Raw genomic sequence first — 24,250 nt, forward strand, 5'->3', positions numbered from 1 at the left:
GCTCGTGCCCAAAAGAAGACAGCTGCTCTTGAGGTTTCAGACTCTCAAGTGACCCAGCTCTCCAATTCCCAAGGCTCTGTGTACCCCCACCTTGATTTCATCTTCCAGACCATGCCAGATGTTGGTCAAGTCTTCAGAGAGGACATAACCAAGATCCTAAACCCTAAAATCTTCCCTTAGCCACCCACCAGCTTCAGGGGCCCTGCTGGGGTTCTGAGAAAGGTATGTGCGGCAGACATTCCAAGTAAAATTCCTCTTTAAGCCTGGTGCTATGGGAATTACTCAGAGCCTCCTTTTGCTGGTGAAAGATACTTTGCCCTCTTTGGATGCGGAAAGGTGAAGGACTCTTGGGACACGTGACAGGGGAGACTGAAGTAGGCTACTACACATTCCTGCCTCTTGTCTAGGTAAAGAGTCATTGTCATCACACCGTTTCACTAATCTAGTTCACTAAGGAAAGCAGCCACAATAGAGTTGGGCCAAAACTTCAGAAATAGAGTCCCTTTTCCTGAAATGTCCTCAATTTTTTATTAAAGATATTTATTTTTTAAATTTATTTTTCAGGACATATTTTTTAATGTCCTTTCTCATCCTCTTCTTCTCCCCCCCATCTTTTTTGTTTTGAAATAATTATAGATTCACAAAAAAATTGCAAAAATGGTACGGAGATGTTGCATACGCCCTTTCGTTATTTTAATGGTAAAATCTTGTGTACTATAGTCTGTTACAAAAAAAAATCAATGCATTTTGTTCTCAGTGCATTGAGATTTGGTACTTAAATAGGTTGGTACCCCAAAAACCTCTTTCCATCTGTCATGACTAACAAAAGTTTCACAGTTTTCAAAGGGCCATCCCTTGAAGAGGAGATGCTTTGTGTCCAATCCCAGCCAGTTTTTGTGATGCAAAGATCTGCAGTTTTCCGGGCTAGTTTGGTTTTGAAGAGCTGAGAATCAATCACTGGAGAGGCAAAAATGGCAAAGTTCCTGCAGACTCACTGTCAAGAGCAGAACTGATGTCAAAGGATAATCCAGGGACAAGTGCCCTCAGCAAGAAGGCGATAAAGGGCCAGTGTAGGTGGTACAGATGGTTTTTTACTGAGAGACATTTGTCAAGTAAATGGATTTCCTAATGCAATCAGATTTAGGTGGTGAAAACCTCATTAAAATAGAGGAAATAGTATTTTCTAGGCCCTGAGAGTAATCATAGATGAAGTCCCTTCTAAAGAAATACACTATTCTCTTTAAGATGGGCACAGAGAACAGGAACTCACAAGCTTTTGTCTCCCCAGGCCGGTGCTCGCTGTTCGCTGTGGGGGCCCCTGGGTAGAACTCTCCAAGCGACAAGCTGAGAGTAGTGCACTATTATCAGCATTACAGCCTCACCTGTAATGTTACCAAAAAAAATGCCCTCTGAGAAGCTGCCACAGGAAAAAAGTCCCTAGGGCGGGGGCCAGCACAGCTAAAACACCCCAGGTGAAAATATAAAGAAAGGGAGAGGGGTGGTGGGGTGGGGAGGATAAAAGCAGAAGAGACAGGAGCGAGGAAAGAGAAGACGCAAAGGAAGGGAGAAGGGCGTGGGAGAGAGGAGGAGGACAAGTAAGAGAAACACGTGACAAGAGGCGGCCCTCGAGGGAAGCAGAAGCGACATCTAGACAACAAGCGTCCAGTGCTGGGGACGGCTGCCAGGCCCTTTCGTCAGGGGAGCCCCGCACAGTCCCGCAAGTCTCTCTAGAGATGGGAGGACAGCAAGATTTCAGGTAGAAAAGAAGCTCTAACTTGGGCTTTGGAGACGGGAGTCACTTAAGGCGGGGAGGGGGAGGGAGCGGGGATGATGAGCTGTGACTCAAGAGGTCTGAATCCAGGATACAGGGAGGCCAGCAGACACTGCTTGATGCCAGTCCGCGCTCAACCAGTTCCCCAATGCTGATTTTATACAGTTCTCAATGTGCCGGGTCTTGCGCCTGGGAGCGGCCGTGCGCCCTCCCCGCGCGCCCTGTCCCATTACCAGAAGGTTCTGCTGTGAGGCTGCACGGTGGGCCCCGCCAACCGCACCCCCATGGAGACTGCGCACGTGCGTCTGCGAGGGGAGGGGCGAAGGACTCCAGGCCGTGGTCACTGCCAGAGTCGTCATGGTGAAAACCAAACGGGGTTTGGGATCTAAGGCTCTATAGAAGTGGAGCGATCTGAGCTGCCCTAGAGGGGTTTCGCTTTGCTGCCTCTCGTTTATTTATCCCAGCGGAAGCAATCGGAGGGTGCAGGAGATCCAGTCCTTAAGTCTCGAAGAGTATGGGGAGAAGAAAGGATAGTAGCGGGTGGATTTCAGAGTCATTGTGTGGAAAGACGCTACGATCACAAGACAACTTCAGCTGGACAGTGACTTCAGGAGCAGAGGGAGGAGGAGAAGGAGATGGAGCCTTGGCTAGTACATTTAGAGCTCTGGGGCTCATAAACATTCAATCGGAGCGTAAACGTTTGCCTCCTTTCTCCACTGTTGGCGCTTTTTCCTGTTCACAAAGCTACGGAAAGGGCAGGCTCCTTCACGCATCTCCTGCTTCAGCCTGCCCTCTTGTGGAAGAGTGCATGCGGGCAGGAGCGGGTTTTCCCCACTTCCCCTATTTAAAATATGTCATCTACTACCTCAAAACTGAGGATAATTAATAGGTATAACCTTGGCAGTAATAGAAGTGGCAATAGTTGGAACAGCTGTGCTAAATGATTTACATGAACGGTCTCATTTAATCCATTCAAGGAGGGAAGCAATATTATTATCTCCATTTTCAAATAAACTAAAAGAGCTTCTCTAACTGCCCCCCCCCCCCAACAGCTACTGTTGACAGAATTAAATGTGCTCATACAATAAACCATCTAGTACTCTCAGTCTCTCCTTAGTGCTTGTTCCTTTTTCTCTTGTTCTCCTGGAAAGCATTACAAATCAGCTTACCTCATGTAAAATGAAGCAAGGGTGTAAGCTGCACTATGTACTTGGCCCGGGAAGCTCCCTTCTGAGCTCTGGAACAATCCTCACTCCCAGAAAGGAAAATGGGACAGATAAGATATTGCTGGGTCTCTGGTTTAGGGACCATTTAGCTCTTGAAGTGGAGTACTCTTGCCCCACTCTTCAGGGTACCCACCTCCTAGCAGCAGGATTCCTGGAATGGAAGGCCTGCTGCCAGTCATACTGTTACTTAGTAACCAAGAAATTAGAGATAGGTGGATGTTTTGGGAACATTTCATGCAGGTCACAGTAGAATCCAGTCCTGGAATAAAACGTATTCATTTATATCAGCCTTGTTTTAAACATAATCTAAAATAGCTTAACACGGTAAAAAATTATGAGGGAAAATGAAGAGTTAGCAAAATCAGATAAAACCAAAAGTGAGGTTAGTAAAACCATGCCAGGAAGACCACGGCTTTTGGAGAACTGAGCTCTCCAGCAGCCAATTCAAAGAAGGAAACACAGTCATTACTTGGCTCCAAGTATTCCCAAAGTAAAAAGAGACCAGAGTTCAGGAGAAGTACAACTCCTCCTTTTCCTGAGGCCAGGAGGCAGTTTTCCTCTGGTGCCCATGGACTGGAAGTAGTGTGACAAGTGAACAACATCTCAGCCACATCCTTAACATAAACATACGTTTCATAGGATTCATTCATTTCATCCAGTGTCCCTGTGACAGGGGTGGCACTGTGTTCAGGTAGAATCATTCAGAGCAATGCAATCCATGTGCCCATGCTGTTGCTCTGGCTTAATCCAGGGAGATTCTAGTGTAATCATTAAAATCATATTCTTCCATCAAACTGACACAAGAAGTTCCTCTCTCCACTCATCTTTTGATAGGTAGAGCATGACTGTGAGCTCAATGTTATAATACTTGACATTGCAGCCATTTGGGGCTGCTGATTAAAAGCAGATTACAACAGAAAAAATAGGGATGGCCAAAACAGGCCAATCTCCCCACAGGGAGTGATGACAAAATAGCACACAATTCTAATCTCCTGCGCCCTCCTTTCCTAGGCCCCATAAAAACCACCGCCTTCTGCAGCCACGTTCTTTCTTCAGATAGGGCCCAGTACCATGGATTCCATTTTTTCTTCTTTAATTCTATTGTCCATTCAGGCATGCTTTCAGGGTTACCCTTTGATTGGACTTGATTACTCCCGAATTTCCTTAGTATCATCTTCAATTCTCTCCCTCTCATTCACTGTGTGCAAATTCACCACAATTTTTGCTCATGGGTGATTAACTTCCATCTAACTTCCCAGGAAGCCCTTTACTAGCTGTGTGACTTTAGGCAAGTTACTAAACCTCTCTGAGCTTTATTTTCATCATTTATAATATTGATAGCTTACTTTGGAGGGTTGTTTGAAATTAAATTGTAATAACAGTAACAGTAGCAAAAGTTTATTGTGTTCTTATTGTGCCAGACATCATGCTCAGCATTTAACATGCAATGATTTCATTGAGTGATCTCAACAATCCCATCATGTGGGAACTCTGACTATCCCTGTCTTACAGATAAGGAAACGAAGGCTTAGAGAGCTTAGTGCCTGGCCCATTAGTCACAGTAGTTACTAATAATTGAATAATTATTCAATGTCACAAGAAAGGCACAGGGCATGGGAGTTCAGTGAGGGGTCAGGAAAGATTTCTGGAATAAGGAAGAAGTCATTTGCAGATGAATGTCATTATTTTCTTTCTTTGTTTTCATCGTAAACCTAGTATTCCTTGAAAAGGTTCAAACGATGCCTGTGCCTGTGGTTACAAAGTGAAAACTTGAAAAGCTTCCACCCCCCAGGGAGTAACCACTGAGCAACATCCTGATGTAACTTTCTTCATGAATATACTTTTTAAAAAAGAGATCAAGCTGTGTGTCTATATTATTTTATTCTTTCTAGGTATCATTTTTTTCTTTCCTGATTTTCATTGAAAGGATTGTTTACTGTGTTGTTTCAGCCTTTTCAGTAGTTTAAACATGGACTTTCAAGTTCTAGTGGAATTCGTGGTTACCCTTACATTTTTAAGAAAGCTATTTAAAGTTATATTTTTATTTAACATCGAACAATTATTGGTATCCTTAGTCTTTCCCCTAAACCAAAAATACATTCACTTCTTTCCTCCTCTTGTCTCCCTTACTGTAAGCTCCCAAGACTCCCCAGTTTTGTTAAAATCTTCTGGAACTGGAATCTCCAGTGGCTGAATGGGCCATTGAATAGCCCGAGAAAGAGGAGGTGGGTGGATAACAGGAATGAGCCTGCACCATGGCAGGCCCTACCAGCTCAGAGACTGAAATTAACTGCATAGGATGATGCGAACATAAAAATTCCTAACTAAAAGTGGGTCATGGTGGGTAGTCATATTCCAGGCCTGTAGCTTCCTTGACAAAGATCAATTGTTATCATAAGTGAACCTGTCTATTATCTTTTTTGCCTCTAAGATAACGTGCCCTTGGAATGTCGGGGCAATCTCCTTCCCCTCACCATCCCCACCCCCGGACACCGCAGGGCATACCCACTGCACCAGAGTGTAAGACGACAGAACTCCACATTGTTATCTTGTCCCCAAATACCATCTCTATGTGTTACAAATGTTAATTATTAACTACCTGTACCCACCAATGTAAAAGAAATATGTGTCTCTCCATTTACTTTTTATCCAGCCCCAGAAATTTCCCAGCTTTGCTTTCTCCTGCCCCCTTAATCTATCACCAATGGATTTCATCTAACCTTCCTTACCTCTTCTCCTTTGAGTCTAATGTATAAAATAAGTTGCAAAACTGCCATCCTCTGGAGCATTTTCTCAATCCATTGAGATTTTGCTTCCTGGCAATTGTCCTTAGTTTGGCTCAAATAAACTAAAAAAACAAACAAACAAACAAAAAAAACTCCACAGGTTTGGATGTTTCTTATGTTAACAATGGCCAAGAGCTCAAAGACTCAAGAGGTGGGCACAGGGCAGGTGGGCTGGGCAGGGGTCCTGGTGCATGCCTGCATTCATCCCTTGGTTCTGCAGACATTCTCTGAGTTCTATCAGTGGGGCCTGCCCTGACACAGAGCAGGACCCAGGGGTGAGGGTGAGGAGCAAAGGAAGCCAAACTCCAGAAGGGCCCTTGGCCACATATAAATGACCTTCAGTGCAAGCTCCAGGTTCTGCAACCACCAATATATGAGCAGGAGAATGCTCTGATTGGAACCAACTTTTTCTTCTTTGTATTAAAATATACATAATATAAAATTTACCATCTTAACCATTTTTAAGTGTACAGTTCAGTAATATTAAATGCACACTGCTGTGCAACCATTACCTACATCCATCCCCATCCCTCTTTTCACTTTGTAACTCTGAAATTCTATACTCATTAAACAGTAACTCCTCATCTTACCCCCACGCCCAGCTCAAGCTGACTTTAGGATGGGCTGGAGGAGACAAAACCTATGGTATGAGGCCAATTAGGAGATTGCTGTAACCATGGAGGCAGGAGGCCATGAGGATCCCCATGTGAGAAAGAAAGGCATAAACAGGAAACAAATGTAATCATTAAAGAAAAGCACCTCCCTCTACAGAAAGTGCACATTGCGCCAACCCTGCAGAACTATCTGAGGAGTCATTTCCTCTCCTGCCTGCCTGGAGTCAGGGCCAGTCAACACCAAGCACCTCGACTTGCTCTCTGTGCACTTAACAACTCTTTTCTGCACCCATTTCTCACATTATTGAAACTCCCAGATCATCAGAATCTACCTCTTAGCTCATCCACACCCACTCCCCTTTGATTCTTTCACCCAGAGAAATTGTTTAAAAGGTAAATATATTACTCCCCTGCCTCAAACTCTGAATTCCCATGGTTCTTCAGATATAGATAAAACCCAAAATTTCTAGGAGAGCCTATGAGGCCCCATAGGATCTGCTCCAGCACCTCCCCTGGACCCCTCTCCGTGATCCTCAGGCTCCCGTGGTTCTGCAGATGCTCCAAGCTCCACCCCCAGGGCTTCACACAGGTGCTCCTTCTGCCAGAAGGTGCCTGGCCCCCACCACCGTCCCCCAAGCCCATCACACACACACTTACACACAGGACTGCCCTCCTCTCTAGCACTTTACTGTTTTAAATCCAGTATTCTTTGTATAAACATGTGACTGTGTCTTTCTCTGCCATCAGCCTGAGAGTTCCAGAAGGGAAGAGGAGGGACCACATGAACCATGTTCCCCACTGCAGCCATACCTACTGGACATAGTAGGTATGCAAGGATTAATAGCTAAATGAGTGGATCATGTAACCTGCTCTCAAGAAAGTATCTTAGAATCAATTACACTTAGTCGCAGGTGACTAGTAAGAACTCAGGTGATCTTGGAGAGGTGTCAGGCAAAGGGGGTATATGTTAAAGTGTTTGTATCAGTTTGCTCGGGCTGCCATTGAAAAAGTACCACAAACTGGGTGGCTTAAACAACAGGAATTTGTCGCACAATTCTGGAATTAGAAGTCTGAACTCAAGGTGTCAGCAGGGTTGGCTCCTTCTGAGGGCCATGAAAGAGAATCTATTCCAAGCCTCTCTCCTTGCTTCTGGTAGCCTCAGGTGTTCTTTGGCTTGTAGATGATGTTATCCTTGTGTCTTTATATCATCTTCCCTCTGCGAGTGTCTGTGTCCAAATTTTCCCCTCTTTATAAGGACACCAGTCATATTGGATAGGACCCACCCTACTGACCTCATTTTAATTTGATTACTTCTATAAAGAACCTGTCTCCAGATAAGGTCACGTTCTTAGGTACTGGGAATTAGGACCTAAACACATCTTTGGGGGGGGAGAGGGGAGCACAATTCAAACCCTGTAACAGGGTTGAACATGGTCTCACCTTAAATGACTGTAGCTCAAATAGGCCCTAGCCAGGTGAGAGTGCTAGGTGGAAATTCACTGAGCACTTCAACTTATCCCAATCTAATGACTTCAAACTCTTTAGAATGAACTGGCCCCCAATCCTGATTTCACCTTACCTGAATGTTGCCTAATTCCAACCTTCTCCACACCTATATTAGCCTCCACATGTGCCTTCACTTCATTTTCCCACACGACCCGGTCCAGGTATGTTCCCCTGGTCTCTTGGTGATGTAAAAATTCTTCATGGTTACTGACACACACACTCTAATAAAAGTAGGATACAATGAATATATCACGTTAAACTAACAACCTCAATGTAAATCGACTATCTTACAACCGGCCAACAGAGAAGGTAGCATTTTTACCACCAGCTCTCATGTGGACCCCCAGCACTTCGCCTGGTTTCCAATACTATCCATAAAATGTGAGTTTTGGATGATAGTCGATTTCATATCTTAGGGAAAGAATTAGGACAGGGCTTGAATGTTCCGTGTTGCCAGAAAGCAAGGATGCTTCAAGAATGTCAAGGAAATTATTGAACAGGACAAAGGAGCCAACTTAAAGGTGCTCCATTGTTCGACTTGAGACAACTGAGAAGAGGATGAGGGGGAGGAATGATAATTATAGTTATCAAAGTAAATTGAGGCTGTAGAAAGCCATGAGATCATTACGATACTCAAAAGATAAAAGTTAAAGTACACAAAAGATGGCTGTAATAAAAAAGAATGGAGTTTTAAAAAATTGATTTTAATAAAAGAGAATTGTTCATTTTGTATCTTCTGTCAATTATGTGTCTGTTTATAAAGCAGAGATAGGTTCCTTTCATCTACTCACTTTCATCTGTGGAAGCAGAAAAGAAAAACACAGGGAATGGCGAGAGAGCCAAGTAGCCCCACCGTAAGAATGAACTTTAGCAGAAATAAAAATGCCTGACAAGGGCTGATGTCAGGGACAATAATGAGAGAGAAGGTGATTTCAGAAGTAGGTACCAAGGCAATAAATTAACCAAAAGATCATTAAAAAAGAGAGCTAACAAAGTCAACATAATTCCTCATCTCTTAGATTATCTAGATTGTCCTACTAATTATAATAAAAAAAATACAAACAAGGCTCGAATAAGATTCACAACACTAATAGGTCAAGTCAGTTTACCATAATGAGAGAAAAAAATGTGTTATGCAATACTGGTCAAGAGAGAAAGGAAGGAGGGCAGGAGGCAGAGGAGAAGATGGAGACAGAGTGGCAGCTCGTGCTGGTGACTAGCAGCACAGGCTTGAGCCATGAATTGTCCAACCAGGCTCATGTCCAGCCAAGACTCAAGTGGTCAAAATGTAATTCCTGAGATTACTGAAATCTCAGGATGGTATAAAAATAGAAAATACTATCATCCTGGAAAGGTAAGCCAGGAATAGAAAAGGATAAAGAAGGAGAATGAAAAAAAATATGAGTTTATATCCACAGTACTAGCCTTTTGTAGCTGATTTTTAGTGGCAGTAATCAGTTTTGTAATCATTATAACAACTCTTGCATTTGTTTCTTAGAGGGTTTAAGACATTAAAGAGAATCTTATATATCAGACTGAAGATTTTAATTAAATGCTTAAATTAGTTTCAGTGTGAACAATATTTAATGTTTGAACAAATTTAGTCTATTAAGTCCATAAGTTTTTATGTAGTAGTTGTGTAAGTAGTGTGTAAATAGAGGAATGTGGTTTAATGCTTAAATGTTGTTTTAGAAACTCATAAAGGTAACAATATTTACATTAGACAGAAATGCCTTAAAGTTTTTTAGATAATGGCAGTATGTCCCAGGAAAGGAGCACCTGAGTGCTGGGGACAGATAGTTAAGGGTCCACTAACACAGTGGATTGGTTTTATCTTTCTAAGCTCATCACCTTCGCCCTGTTAATCACTAACAGTTAGTTCTTCTGAATCCAGAATATTAAAATGTCACAGCGAACAGAGAGCCTTGAATCAGTGGGGTACAGGAGGGTTCTGATGGGGTGAGGCAAGGGGAAAAGTCCAGCGCAGGAGACAGGCAGTCAGGCCCAGCCAGGGGAGAACACGGATGGGTGGTCCTGGGTAGCTGGGGGGCAGTTTGAGCACAGAAAAAGGATACGGAGAAGGGAGACAGAGGGACAGTGGGAAAGGTGCTAAAGAAAACAGCTTCCACTCCATCAGTCATAACTGCCATCCTGAGGCCAGGAAGGACTGAATGGTGTTGAAAAAATTCCACAACTGTTTCTACCACCTTCCCACAGTGGGGCTTGTGTAGCCAGAGACCATCTCAGACTGAAAATTAATTCACATCAGCCTAGCCACTCCTTTAGAAAAAACAACTATCGCACCAGCTTTACTACCACCTTGAGATAAACCATATCCCCCCCGCCCCATTAATCTCTGTGGGGCCAACAATAACCCCTAGGACAGCCACTGCTACTGAGAGTACAAAAATGTTCATTCCTACCTCAGCCATAACCACGTCTCCAAGACCTGAAACTCCTATTCTCCTCCTACTATCCCCACCCTGGATGGTACAGGCCTCCGTGACCAGGATTTTTTATACATGGATAGAACTAGAAACCCTGGTGTGTGACCGATATTCCTCAGGGCTTGTGTAGTCACTCACATATGTGACAATATGGGTTAGTAAAGGTGACTGTCTCCTGGGTGTCTTACTAGTTCCCTGACAGTGACAGCAGAATGCTGACAACAGGGACATCCTTTCAATTTAATGATTAAAGGAACAAAAGAGGTAGGCCTTTGGTCCAGAGAGAGAGATAAAACCGAAGCCTGACTGCTGGTCTTCAGGTGACATGAAAAGGTGGGCGCAAATGCGCTTGTTGGAGGGAGGACTCCAGGTGGTGTGTAAGCTGTCAGGGCTGAAGAATCTCACCTTCACCTGCTCTGGGCAGTTTGCCCACCATGCTTGCAGTTTCCAAATGGTACCAGAGCCAAGCTCCACCTCTTACTGCCTGTGTGACTTTGGGCAAGTTACCTAACCTTGCTGAGCCTCAGTTTCTTCACCTATAAAATGAAAATAATAAGAATGAGTACATCCTAGAACTGTTGTGAGAATTGAAATAACCTTGTAACACATTTTGCTCATGGTGAATATATGATAAAGGAAGCTATTATTATTATCATCCAAGAGTGTGTAAGAGAAAAACATCTGAGCAAACACAGTTTGAGGAATAAAATACTTAAATGAGAAGCCAGCTCTTCCTTCTTGATCTTGGAATAATTCTCTTGAGTGTGAGTTCCAGTGGGAAGCATCACACCAACTTCAACCATTGACTACGGCCACCCCAACAGACCAGCTTCCTGCTGTGGGGCTGAGAACTTTTGTTTTGTGTGGTCCCATCAGCACTGCCTCAGGGACAACGTACTGCATTATAATCAATCTGTTATAATTGCTCGGAGTTTTTCAGTCTCTAATGCACTTTATCATTATCTTAATCAAATTTCCTGACTACCCTGTGAGAGAGACTGGACACTACTTTCATCCCATATGACAGATAAGAAAACTAAGGTTCACAGAGGTAAATGACTCGCCTAAATTGACACAGCAGAGAAGGCTGCATGAGCACACAGAAGGGGAACCTCTGTATTCTGGCTGCTAGACGAGTGCTCTTTCTGCTGCAGCTCCTTCCCTCTCTCCTAGGAGAGGAGACATGACTCCTGTGACTCCAGCCACCACTCCCACCAATTAACCACTAACAAATACAAAAAACTCAATACACCAGCCACCACTTGCACCACAAACCTTAGGACCTCTATTATGTCACAGGTTACTAATCCATCAGGAATATATTTTTAACAACCTACCTTAAGGCACAGGCCTCTGACAGGGCTGACCACAGCTACTCTGGGACCCTCCATCAGCACAGACTCCTTCAGCTCAGTGTTACCTCTGTGCAAGCCTTAGCTCGCTGCCCTCTCTGGGCCCCAGTATCTCCACATGTACGGTGGGCCCAGCAGTATCCATCTAATGTGTTTGTTGTGGGGATTAGCTGCAAGGGTGTGTGTGCAAGCACCTCATCCAGAGTCTGGCACATAGTGGTACTCAATAAAAGTCAGATGAGTTTTTGTTAATTGCGAATTGTACTAGAACCCTCCCTGGACAGATAATGACAAAAATTAGATTTGAGTCATTGACTCTGTCACTTGTTAGCTATGTAACTTTGTGTAAATTGCTCGATCCCTTTGAGCCTCAGTTTCTTTATCTTAAACGCCTTCCTCAGGGATGGTAGTGAGGGTTAAATGATGGAATGTACAGAGCATTTTATGAGCTGAGAAGGGCTCTGGGCTGTTCGTAAAAAAATGTCAGTTAGGCTGTGGGAAGGTCACACAAAAGTACAGATTAGAGTCTGTGGTGCAGCCCTGTGGCTTGCGAATAAGGTGAAAGAAGAGAGAAAGCAGAGGAACCTGAGAGAGGTGGTGGGGGTGGGGCTTCGCTCTGTTTGCTGAGTGCCGATCTTGGTCCAGACAGTGTCCATGGTTTTGAGGGTGCAGCAGTGAACAAAACAAAGTCCCTGTCCTTGTTGTACTGGGGATTGGGGCAACCAGAAAGAGGGATAGAGAGAAATGAGACCACAAGCCTGAGAGAAGAGACAGGTGTTGAAGGCAAAACCACAGAACCAGGACAGGGAGAAACCCTGAGTCTAAGATGGGAAGAAATTGGGGGAGGAGGTTGAGGTGGTAGAGAAGCAGGAGTGGTTGTTGATAGGAAAGTGTCCCGAGGAGGAATTCTTGGTGCAGGATGGAGTATGATGGCAGACACTGGGGCAGGGGAATTTTCTCTGAGAACACCCACCTCCCGCTCAGGCAAGTAGCTCCGCATCTCTCCAGTTCTGGTGTTTATCTTCCTTCCACCTCCTCCCCAACAACCTTTCCAATTCCCAGGACCAGGGGAGATCCCCAGGCTGTACAGAGGGTACATACATCTGGACCAGTGAAATACACACACGACGCAGGAAAAGACATATGCCCTCTGGAAACCCCATCATCCCCAGCTGGCTAACTTCCCTCTATGCCTTCTTAGAATGACTCCCCTCCTCCACCTCACTCCAGCATCTGTACAAAAATGCCAGGTTCCTGGGAAAATCAAAGGGAGGGTAGAGAAATAGAGTGACCAAAAGAAGTGCCATCACTGGGGAATAAAAACATCAAATGCAGCCATAGGTGGTATTGTTGGCTCAAGGTTTTTCTCTCCCTTTCCTTTTCCCTTTACTTTCTTCCTTTATTAAGGTTTGCTATTTATTTAGCAAATGTTCAAAGTGTGTGGTTCTTTGGGGCACAATGTGCCAAGTGATGCATGGAAGGGAGGAGATCAGCACACCCTTGGCTTCCAAGAAGATTGACTTCCTGGGGAAGAAAAGATAAACATAGACAAAATGATTTTCTCTGACTCTCTGTTTCTCTGTGAATCAAAGGGTACTCGTCCTCCTCTTGGCCCCGGTACCAACTTCCTGGATCTCATCCTTCAATCCTGCCACAGGTGCTGTGGGCCCCAGGCCTGGCGGGTCCCAATCACAATCCAGGCTCATAGCTAGGGATAGGACCCCAGATTTAGAATGTTACATTAATGTAGTAGGGCTCCTGTACCGAACATATGTAAACATTCAGCTTATTACATAACACGTGTGGCGGAATGCCACTATTGTACTCTGATATATGTGGAGCCCATGCGGTCCCCCACAATAGAAGTGTGCTCTCTGCAATAAAGGCGATGCCTGCCATTTCATTCTCATGTCAGCCCCTCATGCATTCTTCCAACTGGGGGTCTCACCACCGAAACTTTCCCTTCTCGGTCAGCTCGGTGCTGACATGTGCCATCTCAGTTAATCCTCTTGCCCCTCTTTTCTTTGTCAGATTTTAGGACAATTCTGGAACCAGCTCTCCCACCTGGCCAGGTGAGATCATGAGGCTCCACCACCAAATGCCTGGGGTTTGATATTTTGCTAAGGATAGGGACAACAAGAGAGCATCTGAAGGTCTTTAGAGAGACTTGGAGACGGCTAGAAAATGGGGATGGACAAAACTTGCTTCAGTTTGTACCCAGAAGAAAAGACATTGCGAAGGAGCAGATTCAATAACTGCTTGTGTTTATTGGCAATCATTATGGGGTAGTAGGGGAGGTGGTGCTACAAACTATGCTGATTAAATCTTGATTTAGCTCACACTGCAAGGAGTAGGAGCAGGACTCCCTTCTTTCACTTCCAATTTGGGGTTTCCCCTTCTGTCATTCTCCTAACCCCACTGCGACCCAGGGTTTTGAGGATTGGGGAAGTCAGCTGGCATGTTCCAAGAAGAGCCAGGAGGATAGAGAACTCGGAGAGGAAACTGATTATTAATGCCTGGATGTAGATGGATATTCCCCCAGCTGGAATCTGGATACCGATTAACATTCCCCCAGCTAGAACTTGGGTATTGATTATTGATACCCCAGATTCCCACAGGGTGTGGCATAGGCCTTGTTCCCCATCCAGTTCCAGGACCTCCACCTCCCCAGGACACGCTGGGACTCAAGGTCCCCCAGGGGTGACCTGGCAGAAGTGGCTGTTGAATCCTCTTGATGAGAGACCAATGTGGGTTTTGGGCAATGATTTCTCCTTGGGCTCTCTGCACATTGGAACGGGGTAGCTGCCTAGACTCAGCATCCTGGTGGAGGAGTGAAGCCTCAGGCGAGGGGCCTGCAGAATGTGCGGAGGACCCACCTCCCAGGGGGAGGGCAACAACACTAGAAGGCAAAGACAGTTCTTCGGGCGGCACTTCTTCCATCTGATCCTCCATCGCAGCAGCCACCATCTGCCAAGGATCTTCAGAGGGCCAGGAATCCATGGAGGGCAGCCCCCAAGAAGGGGGCCATCTCTGAACCCCAGAACCTCCTGCTGGTTGAGAGCCGTCTGATGGAGAAGCATTGGGCTTCAGAAGAACCCTTGCTAAATCATTAGCCCTAGAGTCTGGTTTGGACTGAGGATGTTTGGAGTTGGAGAGGCCAGTCAAGGAAGGTTGTCGAAGAAGAGGCAAGTTGGTCCTCAAGTCTTGGGGAATTTTCTTTTCCACTACACCGATGCTCCGGGCAAAGAGGCCTTAGGGAAAGGGAAGAGAAGGATACTCCAGGCAAAGAGGACTTAAGGAAAGCCCTCCTTCACTGATTTCCTGATTCCCTTTGCTTTGAGTCCTTTTACGTCTCCAAAACCCACTCTTTCTTCCCCTAGGAACCTAAGGGTGCGCTGTTCTGCTTTTACCCCTTCCCTTAATTCCAGTTCCCCAGGACCCCCAGTTCCCTCCTGCCCAAGGGCCAGCACAGCCTCTATACCTGAAAGATGAAGGCAGACCAGGAGCAAGCCCAGAGGAGCCCAGCTCCCCACCACACAGCCCTCCATCTTACTCAGCTCTAGCATCTCCCTTGGCCTCAAGACAGCCAGCCTTTTATCCTGTTAGTGGGGCGGGGACAGCAGAAACAGGCTGGGTCAGTGGTTGTGGAGACAATAAATCTCTACATTCCATCCTCATTCCTGATGTGGTCTGTGGCAACAGGTGTCATTTGAATATCCCAGGGAAGCTGAGTGTTCCCGCCCTGGCTCCTTTCCTCAAGCTCCCCACCCCTTCCTGACCCAGGTGCCCTGGCTCAGAGCTCATCACTAGTTGCCAGCCCTATTCTTACCCGGCTCGCTGCACCAAGCACATGCGACCTTTACCCTTCGTTTCCCAATCTCTTCATTGCCTTCTCACAATACACTTGGATCTCTTTTTCTCTCTAGGATCCAGATCATTCTCTCCCAGCAACCCTTTCTCATGCATCCATATAGCTCCTTTGTCTTGACTCCAACCCGCAGAAGGTTTTGGGGTACAGAAGTGGCTCCCATTTGAGGGGTTGTCTTAGATGAGACCTGTATTTATAGAAACAGACTTCGTCACCATCCTTAAGAGATGGTGGTGTAGTGACTTCCCATTGCTGCTGTACCAAATAACCGCAAACTTAGTGACTTACAAGAACACAAATGTATTATCTTATAATTCTGAAGATTGGAATTCTGGCATAGGTCTCACCATGTTTAAATCAAGGCGTCAGCAGGGTTAGGTTCCTTTCTGGAGGCTCTAGGAGAGAATCCATTTGCTCACGTTTTCCAGTTCCTAGAAGCCATGTGAGATCCTTCGCTCATGGTCTTTTTCTCCATGTTCAAAGACAGAAGCAGCAGGATCTTCTCACATTGCATCACTCTCATCTCCTCTTCCTCTTCCTCTTCCACTTTTAAAGATCCTTATGATTACATTGGATCCACCCAAATAATCCAGGATAATCTGTTTATTTTAAGGTCAGTTGACTAACAATCTTAATTCCAGCTGCGACCTTAATTTCCCTTTGCTAGGTTACCTAATATATTTACAGTTTCCAGGGATTAGGATGTGAACAACGTTGGGGGCGGGGCATCATTCTTCCTACCACAGATGGTCTGATCCGTCCATGGAATATAAGAAATACAGAGAGAGAGAGAGCGAGAGAGAGAGTGAGAGAGAGAGCGAGAGAGAGAGACAGAGAGAGACAGGGAGAGACAGAGAGACAGAGACAGAGAGAGAAGTGCAAGCCAGCAGTTGTTTTTAACTAATAGTAGAGGGCATTTGAATGCTGTTGTCAAATGACCGTGAGTTGATCATTGTTAAGACTAGGTGACGGGAGCATAAGTATTCATTAACTATTTGTCCACTCTTAAGTACACTTGAAATTTTTACAACAAAAAGTGTTTAAATCCCTTCGTTCTCTGATGCCTCCAGGACACACCCAGACTAGGCTTCCCTGGTTTCATGAAGTCTAAATAGCAGCTGTTAAATTTTACGATTCTGTCCTCATCCCAGCTCCTGCTGGCTAGCTACTGGAAGAATGAAGAGCTCCTCTCCAGAACTGACCAGTGGGTAGAGGGCAACAGCCTTTTGGGGCGATATCCACCAGTTTTGCAAAACCTTTTGACCTGGACCACACCAGAGACTAGAGAAATCCCCACTTCAGAGGCTGTACCCCTCCTGCAGCCTCCGAAGGCCTTGATTCCTGTCATTGGCTGCAGTCCAGGGGCCAGATGCCAGACTAAGGGTGACAGAACAGTGATGACAGAAACAAGACCGTTCTAGAGCCTTCCTCCAACTTCAGTCAACCATGCAGATTGGGTCAGCTGTCCCAGATCATTTCTGAGCAATGTAACGCATTTATGCTAGTTCGGGACTTGGAATTTCAACAGTAGTCCTAAATTTGGGACCAGCTGACACTCTCCCAATAGGAAGAAATGGTTTCAATTTTAGGATAGGGTGAATTCTTTTGCAGCCAAGCAGAGGTTCTAAGAGGTGGCCTGTGCTTTGAGGTGAGGCCCTTCCTGTAGCAATAAGCATGCCCACTTTCCCCTCCTTGGGATGTAAGAATTTCCTGGACCTCAGTGTCTCCCTGGCCTGTCTCCAGGACGTAGTCATATGGTCCTAACCACCCTCTTCACTTTCTCTCTTTTTCTCCCATAGAGGCCACCTCCCCTTCTGCACTCTAGTTCTCTATTCTCTCACCTCCCACAGCTCTCACTCTAGAACTGCAGCAGAGGCAGCAGAATGCAGAGGAGGAAGAGACACTATTGGCTCTGTTCTTCCATTGCCTGGGACATTTTTATGTAGGCCGGTGAGTCACAATGCTTGGCTCTCATCCTCGCTATCTTTTACTTTCTCCACCCCCAGTTCCCAGAACAATCCCCGCCTGAGCTCCTACTTGGTCACCAGGAATCAGGTCCAGGTGTCCCAGAAACCCAGGAAATCAAAACTCAGGACTCCCAGAGAGGATGGCATCTAGAAGGTGAGGAGAAAGAGTTTGGGTGGGGAGGGAGAGAAAATAATTAGGACTCTATAGGGAATAGGGAGGATCCAGGTGAATGGGGAGGGGAGAGAGAATGCATTTCCTGGAACAATGAGAGAGAGGAGTGGGAGAAGGGATCTGGGAGATTAGGCTACCTCTACTTTCAGTTCAACAAATATTTATTTCTTTCTTTCAGTTTTAGTTTTCTTTCTTTGTGGGAGGAGCTGTAAGGTATAGGAAAAATACTGGGCCAACTAACTTATGAATGAAAATGGGGGACATGGGACCTCTAGAGGCATAGGGGAGCACCATCCAGGTCCTAAGAGGAGACTTAGGACTCTAAGAAGGCAAAAAGTCAACCACTAGTTCACACAGTTTATTGAGATGTCTGCTCCAGTTTCCTCGGATGCCCTGGCATCTCCCTCACACAGAGAAGCATCTGAGCATTGAGGGAAGTGGCATCCAGGAAGGGGGACAGAGATGGAGACCTTGAGAAGCCAGGAAGAGTGTTGGGAACTCACAGAATGTGTGGTGAGCTCCATAGTGGACGATGGGTATGGAGTGGGGAGTGTGAGAATCCACTGGCATATCATGTTGCTTGACCAGATGGCAGAGCGAAAAGTGGTTATTGTTTTCAGATAACGGTTTAGATTGTTCTTTATATGTCAACAAAATAGAGAAGAGGATGACTTGTCCAAGCATCAGAGCATCTCTGGGACATTTCAGGGGTTTCCCAGTCAAGAATTTGAATGGGAAGGGTTATCCAATGGGCTATACTATCTCAAAGAAATGGCAGAGGAAACTTTAGGGAGTGGTTGTCTGGCAGGGAGGGTGCTACAGTAGGATGGGAATCTAAGCAGTCGGAGAGAATGAGAAAAGGGATTTGGAGCCCGCAATTTGGAGAGATGAAGAAAGAAGATGTGATAAAGGAGAGTCTGCCACACTGGGCAATGGAGGAAGTAGAGCAGCTCTCTTGGAAGGGAGGAGTCTGGCATCCTGGACTTCTCCCAACTAGGAGGTGTGTGTGTGTGTGTGTGTGTGTGTGTGTGTGTGTGTGTGTGTGTGTGTGTTTACTAGCACATGCACATTAAGCTGACTTATGGACTGTCAAGTAACTCTCCGTGGGGTAGGAAAACTTCAGGGTCAGCCAACTGGGGCCCCAGAGGCTTCACTCCAGCCAGGATGTCCCGGATGGAGCGGCAGGGCATCTTTCCAGAACTGCCACAGGGCTTGGCACCAGCTGAGGGATCAGGGTGTGGAGAGCCATCAGGACCTCCACTCAACGTTGAGGAAGACACAGAAATGCAAGGGTGACCAGAAGAGCTGGACTTGCTGCCACAGGGCTGAAGAATGATTTTGCCGCTTGATTGAGAGCTGGAGCTGCCGCTGAAAGAGCCAGTGCCTGGTGGGGAGCAGGGCCCTTGGGAAACACTGCCACAGGGATGGTAGGATGAACCAGAGCTGCTAGAAACACTAGAACTGCTGTGGATGCCAGAACCAGAGTGGGAACAGGGCCCCTTAGAGCCAACTCCACAGAGCTGAACCCCACCAGAGCCCACTGGCTGGAACACGATGGCTGAAGAAGCTCCCGACTGGTAGATGTTGGAACTGGAAGAGCTGTGGCTGGGGATGATGGGATTGCTGGAGAAGTATTTGCCCTCAGAGATGGGGGGCCCAGCTGCAAACGAGGGCACCCCTGGAGAGCCTTTGACAGGGTTATCTTTGGTGAAGTATCCCACAGGGTAGATTTTGCCCCCACTGTAGGTCATGCCTGGAACTAGATAACTGTCCGAGGAGCCACCCACTACCTCATAGCCACCATAGGATTTGTCTACAGAGGTGATGGGGGGGCAGGGCTTGCCTGAAAGGCCACCATTGTTACAGGGGGCACCTTGAACCACTCCGGGGCCACCAGAGCCATGCTGCTCCACCACCACCACCACTGGCCTTTGACCCCCTGACACAGAGTGAGAGTTGGAGATGTAGGAACCAGAGTGTGAGACGATAGGCCCCCCACTGCAAGGAGAGTCGGGGATGTCAGAACTACAGGGATGTAAGTTAGAGTTGACCCTTTGGCCACCACTGCTGGACATCCAGGAAGTTTGGGAGACAGAAGAGCTTGAGCCTCCTCCAGACTGCGAAGAGCTTATTACGAAGCGGGAAGAACCATCATTGGTTGGTAGAGCTGGGCCGGACCCCGAGTGGGAGCTGCTGCCCGACTGGGAGGAGCTGGATGCACTGAGCAGACCAGAGCCAGACCCAGAAGAGTGGCTGATCTGGGAATACCCGGTTCCTGGTTTAAATAACAAAGATCCCGAGGAACCACCCTGGGCAACACTGGATCCGCTGGAGCCGCTGCTGGAGCCACTGCTGGAGCCACCACTGGAGCCACTACTGGAGCCACCACTGGAGCCACTACTGGAGCTGTCTGCTGGAGCCACTGCCGGAGCCACCACTCTGAGCCAGGACAAGCTGGTTACTGGAACTGGAAACGGAACTGCTGGAACTGCTGGAGCCACTGTGGCTACTGAAGCTACTGGAGTCACCCTTCCCCACGAGACAGGGGTCATTGGGGGAGGTGATACGTGTGGGGTCCTTACAAGGGTCTGAGAAGGTCCCGATGCTCTTTGCCAAGGTCCCTGGGGAGGAAAGTCATGGTTAGTAAGAACCCGAGAGACTTGGCTTTCTCCCTCACCTTTCGGACCCATCTCAGTTACCTGCCACTCTGGTTTCTCCTGAGAGGAGCTCAGAGAGAGTTGGAGGTGGAAAAGGGAGGGAGACTGGTTGTTGTCTCTAAAGGAAAGTGAGATGGCAGAATAAGGGTAGTTCGTTGTTTTGGGAAGAGGTGGCGAGTGCGGGGCAGGAGCCGGCAAACATATACCAGAAAAGAAAATGAGACTTCAAAGTGAGAGGTCTGGAAGAAAGACAAGAGGGAGGGAGAGAGGCAGGATAAATGGTCTATAAGAATGACCTCAAAAAGACAGCGAGGGGGGAGACTGATACTCTGAGAGGTGGGAAATAGATCCCCAAGGAAGAAACCTCATGTGAGACCGTAGGGCCAAATGACAGAGAAGACACAATAGAAAACAATCAGGGACTGAGAAAGGAAAGACAAATAGCAAAAGAGACACTGAGGAAAGAGAAAGCCAGTGGCAGAGGGACTGAAGTAGAGGACAAGACACTTGAGGACTATGATTCAGTCACCAGCTTCCTCGTGAGAGGTCAGGCCTGGGTGAAGGATGGAAATTCTGTTCCCATCTCAGTGCTGTCCATGCAGGAAAGCTAGGTTAGGGCTAGAATGTGGGGGCACACACTGTTGCTTCAGAACCTGCTGGTACAGCATGATGGGTCACCGCACCCTGATCCACCCTTCTCTCCTGGCCCAGCCCAAGGACACCAGAATGAAATGCTTATGCAAGGCTCATGACCATGATCAGCTTTCTCTCTCTCTGCCCAGCCATCATGCGAGCACCTGTCTGCCCACCCCACCACACCTCCGCCACGTTGCTCCTGCTCGTATATCCCCCCTGGATGCAGAACTACCTCTTTCCTTAGCCTAACCTTAGCCTAACTCCTAACCCCCGGCTCACCTACCTTCATTCCTCCTCCACTGCCCCCTCAACTCCTTCTGGTCCTAAGTGGCATAGACAGAGCCGCATACTACAAGCTATGAAACCTCTCTGAGCTTTAGTTTATACATTCAAAGAGGCCATGGTCTTTCTTCCTCACGGCATTACTGTGCGCACTAAATGTGATTGATTATGTGGAAGGGGCTTTGAAAAAACAAAGCATTAGACATGATTTATTACTGCCACTCCTCCTTGAACCTTCCACCCACAACCAGCTGTCCACAATTTGTGATGTCCCCCGACAAAAAGAAATTCTCTGCGCCCCCCACACCCCAACTCTTCCCACACCCTGCCTTCCTGCACTAATTGTCCTGTGCCTCGCTCTCCTCCTCTGCTCCCCAACACCACGCAGCCTGCTCTACCCTCTCAGGGCCATGGGCAAAGTTGCTGTGAATATCCAGTCAACAGCCCAGCCTGGGGTTTGGATCCGGCTTTACTGCTTCTGGATTGGTGCTCCTGACCAGTTTCCTACCTCTTCGAGCCTCAGCATCTTCATGGGCAGAGTGAGACTAGCAAATCCCTCTTACAGTTCTAATGATCAAATGTGCTAATGTATTTAACGTACGAGAACAGTGTCTGGCACATAAAAAGGGCTCTATAAATAGTAGTTATTATGGCTATTAAATATTCAGTCTTCATCTTCTAGAACTCAAATAACAACAACCAACTTTTATATAACCTTCTAGAATTTCCAAAGCACTGTCACATACATTATTTGAGACATAGAGAGACTGGAGTTAGGTGTTATTCTTAACCTTATTTTAAAGTGTCAGAAACTGAGGCTCAGAGAGTTTAAGTAACTTGCCTGGGTGACAAAGCAGTTAAGGAGCAGCCCGCAGACACCAATGTCAGATTCCAGAGCCCCCCACTCCCACCCCCTTACTGGATCCTCTCCTGGACTCTATAGCACAGTGGCTTCCCTCCCAGCCCCAATCCCTCCAGCCTTCCCTGACCTAGTATTCACATCCCTTTTCTCCCACCTCTCCTGCCCTCCCTCCTCCCAGGCCCACCAGCCTCCTACCTGGCAGGAGGAGACCAGCCAGCAGCAGTGCCATCATCCTTCGCCCTCCCACATGCCCCATTCGGGGTGCCCTCGAGGAGCCCATCTTGGACTGCGGCCTTCTGACTGAGGGCAGGTGGTGGACACCTGGGTCTTTATGGCAGGGCTGGACATTCTCTGGGCAGGAGTCACTGTGGGGAGGGGAGGAGAGGCGGAGGGCAGGTGCCCAGGGGGAGGTTGGTGTGGCTGGGAGGAACTGAAGTAATCAGTAGAGGCATCTGCCTACTCAGCAGCAGAGGTGGCTGCAGTGCTGGGCACCCGTGGCTCCAGGCCCTGACTGGCCTGCCCCTGGCTCTTTGTTGCCTAACCCGAACCAGGCATTCTGCCCCGATGGTGGCCACCCACTCTGAGGCGGCCACTCTCACCATGGGCCCAGACACCTGGTTCCTTCACTCTCTTGCCTTCCCTGCATTAGCCTGTCCAACTCCTCATGCTCCCTCCACTTGCAGACAGATACTGGCATTTCGACTTTGCCCTCCGCACCTGAGTACCAGTTCTGGCTCCCCACCCCCAACACCTGGTTAACCCTGCCAGGTTCCCATCCATGAATGTGCAGCTTCCCTTGGGATCCATCATTCTCTTCCATATGTAAAGATCTGCACCCCACGCCCTGTGGCCCCTGTTGTCACTGCCCAAGTACCATGCCTGCCACACACCTATCAAGTGTTCCATCAATGAGTGAGCTATTTCTGCTCAGAAACCAAGACTCTGCCTTCCAAAACACAGCTCCTTGACTTCTCCCTTCTGGGGCCCTTTAGGGGCTGGGTGCCAGAGCCTCAGCCTGGGGAGAGGCTTGGGCTGGGGACCACTGTCACAGCTGGGCTTCTGTTACTCACAAGCCACTCACAGCCCTTCCCCCCAGATGGTGATCCTGACTCCAGTGGGTGAGCCAGAGCATAATAAGGATAATTGGGGAGGTGGTGGCCCTGCCGCCCATTAGTTAGCTCTTGCACCTGGATGAGCAAACAGGAAGCACCTAGCTTGTATCTGGGGAGAGTGAAGGAGGGCCTAGAGTCCAGGGTCTCTGAAGGATAAAAGGCAGGACTGGAGGACCAGAGCCTAGGATCTGCTAAGAGGGGGAGGTTCCTTCTCCTTCGCATTCCCCTCCCTCCTGTTTTGGCCCTGGCCCCACCCCAGCCAACTAATTACTCACTGGTATTGCTGGGAGTATCAGTATCGGAGGGAGGTGCCTGGGACTCAGGTCAAGCTGCTCTCTCCTGCTCCCCCACGCCCACCCAGACTTCGCCCTGCTACCCTCACCCAGACTCTCATTTCCATACTCCGAAGTCACCTCATGAGGCTCCCCTGGAGCCCTAGCCTGGTCTCTCCCATTCTCCCCATCCCTGCCTGCCTCTCACTTCAACCCAGTACTGCCCGTGGGACTTTTTGCGATGATGGAAATGTTCTCTGTCTGTGCTAGGTAGCCACTAGCCACATGTGGCTACTAAGTATTTGGAATGGGGCTTGTATAACCAACCAGAGAAACTAAATATTTAATTTTATTAAATTTAAATGTGAATAACCACATGCTACTAGCAACTACCATCTAGTCTAGCCCTTGACTTTTTGCGATCACTCAAAATAGGAGTGGAAAGGAAAAGGGGCCTTGGGAGCTATGGCGAGAGGAAGTGATAGAACAGTACCCATTGAAGAGGGTTGATGCAGAATGCGGGGTGGGGCAGGGAACACTGGCTTTAGAATCAGAGGACCTGGTTCAAGTCACAGCTAACCTCCCAGCTTTGGGCAGCTCATTAAACTTTTCAGACTATCAATGTCCTCACCTGTCAAATGGGGATATTTCAAATCACACCTTGTGGGTTTTTGTGACGATCAAATGGGAAATTATCAGAAAAATTAAATGAGACGAGGG

General features: G+C 47.3%; 2 protein-coding genes and 2 long non-coding RNA genes across 4 annotated transcripts in view; 1 reads left to right on the forward strand and 3 right to left on the reverse strand.

The window, feature by feature from the left end:
• Positions 1–3,270, reverse strand: part of LOC120593386 (uncharacterized) — a 31,860-nt gene extending 28,590 nt beyond the window's left edge. The window contains exon 1 of the long non-coding RNA XR_005650351.1: positions 2,941–3,270. This is a non-coding gene — a long non-coding RNA (uncharacterized LOC120593386). The remainder of the gene's footprint in view (positions 1–2,940) is intronic.
• On the forward strand, positions 1,513–23,907 carry LOC120593385 (uncharacterized). Its single transcript, XR_005650350.1, has 3 exons — positions 1,513–1,756; positions 17,577–17,691; positions 22,325–23,907. It is a non-coding gene; the product is annotated as an uncharacterized LOC120593385 (long non-coding RNA).
• CUNH6orf15 (chromosome unknown C6orf15 homolog) lies at positions 13,967–15,471 on the reverse strand. The gene is made up of 2 exons (XM_039851194.1): positions 15,184–15,471; positions 13,967–14,953 (listed from the first exon to the last, which is right to left on the reverse strand). The coding sequence occupies exons 1-2, from the start codon at positions 15,266–15,268 to the stop codon at positions 14,112–14,114; spliced, it is 927 nt and encodes a 308-aa protein (XP_039707128.1). The 5' UTR covers positions 15,269–15,471; the 3' UTR covers positions 13,967–14,111.
• On the reverse strand, positions 18,789–22,426 carry CDSN (corneodesmosin). The gene is made up of 3 exons (XM_039851196.1): positions 22,342–22,426; positions 20,165–20,330; positions 18,789–20,073 (listed from the first exon to the last, which is right to left on the reverse strand). The coding sequence occupies exons 1-3, from the start codon at positions 22,424–22,426 to the stop codon at positions 18,789–18,791; spliced, it is 1,536 nt and encodes a 511-aa protein (XP_039707130.1).
• Positions 23,908–24,250: the final 343 nt, after the last annotated feature.

The sequence above is a fragment of the Pteropus medius genome, unplaced genomic scaffold, assembly GCF_902729225.1.
Source record: "Pteropus medius unplaced genomic scaffold, Ma_sr-lr_union100, whole genome shotgun sequence".
Taxonomy (NCBI): Eukaryota; Metazoa; Chordata; class Mammalia; order Chiroptera; family Pteropodidae; genus Pteropus; species Pteropus medius.

What these genes read in the sequence shown, in the direction of transcription:
- CUNH6orf15 (XM_039851194.1), bottom strand. Translation starts at nt 15,268, where the DNA reads ATGCTAGAGCTGAGTAAGATGGAGGGCTGTGTGGTGGGGAGCTGGGCT. An exon ending in GGTCTGCCTTCATCTTTCAG is followed by an intron (nt 14,954 to 15,183) that starts GTATAGAGGCTG and finishes CCTTTCCCTAAG; the next exon opens with GCCTCTTTGCCCGGAGCATC.
- CDSN (XM_039851196.1), bottom strand. Translation starts at nt 22,426, where the DNA reads ATGGGCTCCTCGAGGGCACCCCGAATGGGGCATGTGGGAGGGCGAAGG. An exon ending in GGCTGGTCTCCTCCTGCCAG is followed by an intron (nt 20,331 to 22,341) that starts GTAGGAGGCTGG and finishes TTTCCTCCCCAG; the next exon opens with GGACCTTGGCAAAGAGCATC. An exon ending in GTTTCCAGTTCCAGTAACCA is followed by an intron (nt 20,074 to 20,164) that starts GCTTGTCCTGGC and finishes TAGTGGCTCCAG; the next exon opens with TGGTGGCTCCAGCAGTGGCT.